Source organism: Otolemur garnettii, unplaced genomic scaffold (assembly GCF_000181295.1).
Source record: "Otolemur garnettii isolate 467f Iridium unplaced genomic scaffold, OtoGar3 scaffold00103, whole genome shotgun sequence".
NCBI lineage: Eukaryota > Metazoa > Chordata > Mammalia > Primates > Galagidae > Otolemur > Otolemur garnettii.
In genome coordinates this window covers 2,340,607-2,345,759 of record NW_003852498.1, presented here as the reverse complement: position 1 = coordinate 2,345,759, position 5,153 = coordinate 2,340,607, and the positions used below count along the sequence as shown (strand labels likewise).

The 5,153-nt window shown below is 43.2% G+C and overlaps 1 protein-coding gene across 1 annotated transcript; it reads left to right on the top strand.

Moving 5' to 3' along the window:
* The first annotated feature begins 2,570 nt into the window (after positions 1-2,570).
* Positions 2,571-3,371, top strand: LOC100952753 (60S ribosomal protein L23a-like). Its single transcript, XM_012809280.1, has 2 exons — positions 2,571-2,675; positions 3,006-3,371. Exons 1-2 carry the CDS (start codon positions 2,571-2,573, stop codon positions 3,369-3,371), a joined length of 471 nt encoding a protein of 156 aa, XP_012664734.1.
* The last annotated feature ends 1,782 nt before the right edge of the window (positions 3,372-5,153 follow it).

Sequence of the window (5,153 nt, the reverse complement as noted above, 5' to 3'; positions counted from 1 at the left end):
GAGAGAAAAGCTCCTTTAGTGTTGAATGTGAAAATGTAGTTGGGAGGCTTTTAAGGATTTGTTGAAATTTAGCTAAAGAGGAAATATGTTTTACTAATTCTGTGGTTTCTTGATCTAATAGTAAATCTTTAGTTAAAAAGGGTCTTTCATATAATAATTTGAATGAGCTACAACTGAGTTTCTGAGATAAATTTCTTATTCTAAGGAGAACAATGGAAAGCAGTTTAGTCCAAGGGAGCTGAGTCTCTTGAGTTAGTTTTTGTAACTGTCCTTTGAGTTTATCATTCATTTTTTCTACCTTCCTAGAGGACTGGGGCCTCCAAGAGCAGTGTAGATGATACTTTGTGCCTAGGGCTTTAGACATTCCCTGTGTCACAGCCGCCTTGAAGGCCGGCCCATTATCACTTTGCAAACTCCAAGGGAATCCAAACCTGGGGATAATCTCATGTACTAAAGCCTTTACAACTTCCTGGGCCTTTTCTGTCCTACAAGGGAATGCTTCAACCCAATTAGTAAAAGTATCCACAAATACCAGCAAATATTGTATACCATGTACTTTAGGGAGATGAGTGAAATCCATTTCCCAATCTTCATCTGGATATTTACCTTGTTTCTGTAAACCTGAGGGAGCTAGATGGTGAGTTAAAGGATTTTTTTCTCTGACATACCTCACAAGTCCTTATCATCTGTTTTATAGTTCCCATTCTAGAGTGACTAAGCCCTCTTTGTGAGCATTTTTAATTAAAGGATAGATTGGTCTAGCTATTTCACTATATCCAGGAATCCAGAGTCTACAAAAGCTTGTAATTGCCAAGAAGCCTCAAGGCTGTCTGAGAGTTCGAGATTTAGGGTGAGCCAGTATTTGTTCTATTCTTTCTTTGCCCAAGGTTCTCTTCCCCTGTGAAAGCTGGAGACCCAAAAGTGAACTTCAGGGACACCTAACTGGGCTTTAGCCTTGGAAATTTTGTACCCACCATCAGCTACAAAATTTAATAGAGTTTGTGTAGCTTTGTGGCATTCCTCTGCATCTGGTGTTCCCAAAAGAATGTCATCTACAGACTAACTCACTCTAGGATATGAAAAATGATTCAAGTCTTTGGCTAAGGCTTGTCCAAACAAGTGAGGGCGTTTGCTAAATCCCTGGGGTAACAGTCCATGTGAGCCTGATTTTGGAGTCTGTCCCTCCCCAAAAGGGGAACAGGACTTTGAGGCATGATTAAGAAGGCGTGAGAGAACACCCAGTCATCCCAATTGCAGCTTAAAGGCTGAGAGAAAATTTTGGTAACTGGCTTTTCAGACACCCCCTGTATAGTTATAGATTTGGGGGATAAAAGACCAGGGTTAGAGAGAAGTACAGAAAAGGTTACTCCAGTGTCCAGAAGAAATTCTGTCTCCTGGCCCTGCGCTATAAGGCAAACCTAGGGCTCCTGAGGGGTGATGACACAAGCTGGAGCCATGAGAATCTGCCCCGGGCACCCTCAGTCCAGTTTGGGCACTGATGGGATCACTGTCCCCAGAGGCCTTTGCTTTTGAGGACAGGCCACCCTCCAGTGGTAACCCTCACATTCTGGACAGGGGCCAGGTGGTTTGCCCAGCCAGTGGTACTGCTGGGGGCAGTCCTTTCTGAAGTGGCCAGCCTGACCACATTGGCAGCACTTATTCTTAGCTCTTCTGGCTTCCCTCTGCCCTTGAAAGGTGCTCATTTGTCTGAGTGCCATTACCAAAGCTGTCATTCTTTTCCTATCCCTTCTCTCTTTTTCCTCTTCTTTCTCCTGATCTTGGTTACAAAAGACCACAGTGGCCATTTTAAGAAGATTCTCCAGGTTATGATCTGGGCCTACAGCCAATTTCTGGAGTTTGCTTCAAACGTCTGGGGCTGCCTGAGTGATAAATTTATCTTTTAAAATAATTTGGCCCTTTAAGGAGTAGGGTGTTAACTGAGTATGTTTTCTCATTGTGCCAACACCACCAAGATGAGGCAGCCCATCTGCCCCTCCCACCTCACCCCCCCCCACCTCCCCTGAGCTGGCTGGGATGCTACTCATCCTGTATCAACACCATCATAGCTCACTGCAACCCGAAACTCTTGGGCTCCACTGATCCTCTCGTCTCTGTCTTCTGAGTAGTTGTGCTAGCCACACCTTTAATTTTTGTATTTTTTGCAAAGACATGATCTTGCCATGTTGATCAGGCTGATCTCCTACTCTTTTTCTTTTCTTCTTCTTTTCTTTCTTTCTTTCTTTCTTTTTCTTTTTTTTTTTGAAACAGAGTCTCACATTATCACCCTTGGTAGAATGCTGTGGCATCATAGCTCACATCACCCTCAAACTCTTGGGCTCAAGTGATCCTCCTGCCTCAGCCTCCCAGGGTGCTGGGATTATAGGCATGAGCCACCATGCCAGGCCCATTTTAAAATATCCGTTATTGCTGGGTGCAGTGGCTCATGCCTATGATCCCAACACTCTGGGAGGCTGAGCGGGGGGATTGCTTGAGCTCAGGAGTTCCAGACTTGCCTGAGCAAGAGTGAGACCCCACCCCCACAAAAAATGTAAAAACCCAAAGGGGCGAAGATGGCGCCGAAAACGAAGAAGAAAGGTCCTGCCCCTCCTAAAGCCAAAGCCAAAGCAAAGGCATTGAAGGCCAAGAAGGCAGTGCTAAAAGGCATCCACAGCCACAAAAACAAGAAGATCCTATGAGGAGGGGGTGGGGAAGGGGAGGGGAGAAGGACGGATGGGTGGAGGGATGGTGACTGGAAAGATCATCTATATGGTCTGTCTAACAAGGATACAAGTGAACTTTTCTAGAACTAGAGTATAAATGTTTTAACACAATAACTAAGTAAATGACACAAAGTCTATGTTAACCAGTTTGATGAAAATATTTCAAATTGGATATGAAAACACTACACTGTACCCCATGTTTGCATTAATGTATACAGCTATCATTTAATAAAAAAACTTATACAGCTATCATTTAATAAAAAAACTTAATTGGAAAAAAAAAAGAAGAAGAAGAAGATCCGTACATCACCCACCTTCCAGCAGGCAAAGACTCTGAGGCTCCGGAGGCAGCCCAAATATCCTTGGAAGAGCGCCTCCAAGAGAAACAAGCTTGACCACTATGCCATCATCAAGTTCCCCCTGACCACTGAGTCTGCCATGAAGAAGATAGAAGACAACAACACACTTGTGTTCATTGTGGATGTCAAAGCCAACAAGTACCAGATCAAACAGGCTGTGAAGAAGCTTTATGATATTGATGTGGCCAAGGTCAACATCCTGATCAGGCCTGATGGCGAGAAGAAGGCATATGTTCTACTGGCTCCTGATTATGATGCTTTGGATGTTGCCAACAAAATTGGGATCATCTAAACCAAGCCCAGCTGGCTAATTCTAAATATATAACTTTTCACCATAAAAAAAAAAAAACCCGAAGGGGCATTGGTGCAAGCCTGTAGTCCAAGCTACTTGGGAGGCTGTGGCAGGAAGATTGGTAGATCCTAGAAGTCTGAGGTTGCAATGAGGTATGATCACACCAATGCACTCTACTCAGGGCAACAGAGTAAGACTCTTGTCTCAAACAAACAGAAAACAAAAAACAAACAAGGCAACTGTGTTCATCTGTTCACATAACCCCCTAAATACTCATTATTTTTCAATTGATTGTAGTAATAATTTTTTAGAGTTATATTAAGAAGTTCATTGTGGGGTGGCACCTGTGGCTCAAAGGAGTAGGGTGGTGGGTTCAAACCCAGCCCTGGCCAAAAATTCTAAAAAAAAAAAAAAAACAGAAGAAGAAATTCATTGTGTTTTTTAATATTTTCATTGAGGTATATGTTGTCTATCATAAATTCATCTACTTTGAGCATTTAATTCAATGGTTTTTAGTATACTTAACAGAGTTGGAAACCATCAACAATCAATTTTAGAACAGTTCTATAACCACCTCCCAAAGAACTCCTTACCCACTAGCAATCACTCTCCCTACCTGTCCCTCCCCCCGCAACCTCTCTAATCTACTCTTTGTCTCTTATAGTTTTGCCCATTTTGTACCCACTAGCAATCACTCTCCCTACCCCCCTGCAACCTCTCTAATCTACTCTTTGTCTCATAGTTTTGCCCATTTTGAACATTTCTTTTCTTTTTTTGTAGAGACAGAGTCTCACTTTATCACCCTGGGTAGAGTGCTGTGGTGTCACAGCTCACAGCAACCTCAAACTCCTAGGCTTAGGCGATTCTCTTGCTTCAGCCTCCTGAGTAGCTGGGACTATAGAAACCTGCCACAATGCCTGGCTATTTTGTTGTTGTTGCAATTTGGCCGAGACTGGGTCTAAACCTTCCACCCTCAGTATATGGGGCCAATCCCCTACCCACTGAACCACAGGCACTGACCTTTTTTTTTGACACAGTTTCATTCTGTCATCCTTGGTAGAGTGCCGTGGCATCACAGCTCACAGCAACCTCAAACTCTTGGGCTTCAGCGATTCTCTTGGCTCAGCCTCCCAAGTAGTTGGGACTACAGGTACCTGCCACAACACCTGGCTATTTTTTTTTGTTGTTGTTGTTAGAGTTGTCACTGTTGTTTAGTCAGCCCAGTGCTCTACCCCACTAAGCCACAGGCACCACCCCATGGACATTTTACATAAATAGAATCATACAAAATGTGGTCTTTTGTGACTGGTTATTTTCACTTAACATATTGTTTTCAAGGTACATATGTGTCACAACACGTATCCTGTTGTCATTACTTTTGTGTTATTCAAATTATCCCAAATTCGGGCACAAACTCCTCTTTATACTGACTCCCATGCCTTTTTAATATGATTTCATGAATCTTTAAATTTCACTAATCCAACATTTAGGAAATCCATTACTAATTTTACATTTGTATTTTGGGTTTCAAACATACACAAATAAAAATTAGACACCATAGCAGCGCCTGTGGCTCAGTGGGTAGGGCACTGGCCACATACACCTAGGCTGGTGGGTTTGAACCCAGCCTGGGCTGACTAAACAACATTGACAACTCCAACAAAAATAGCTGGGCATTGTGGCGGGTGCCTGTAGTCCCAGCTACTTTGGAGGCTGAGGGAAGAGAATCGCTTAAGCCCAGGAGTTGGAGTTTGCTGTGACACCATGGCACTCTACCAAGAA

Excerpts from the sequence above, each read along its gene's own strand:
- LOC100952753 (XM_012809280.1), top strand. The coding sequence starts at position 2,571 with ATGGCGCCGAAAACGAAGAAGAAAGGTCCTGCCCCTCCTAAAGCCAAA. Across the intron at positions 2,676-3,005 it reads TAAAAGGCATCCACAGCCAC|AAGAAGAAGAAGATCCGTAC; the intron begins AAAAACAAGAAG and ends GAAAAAAAAAAG.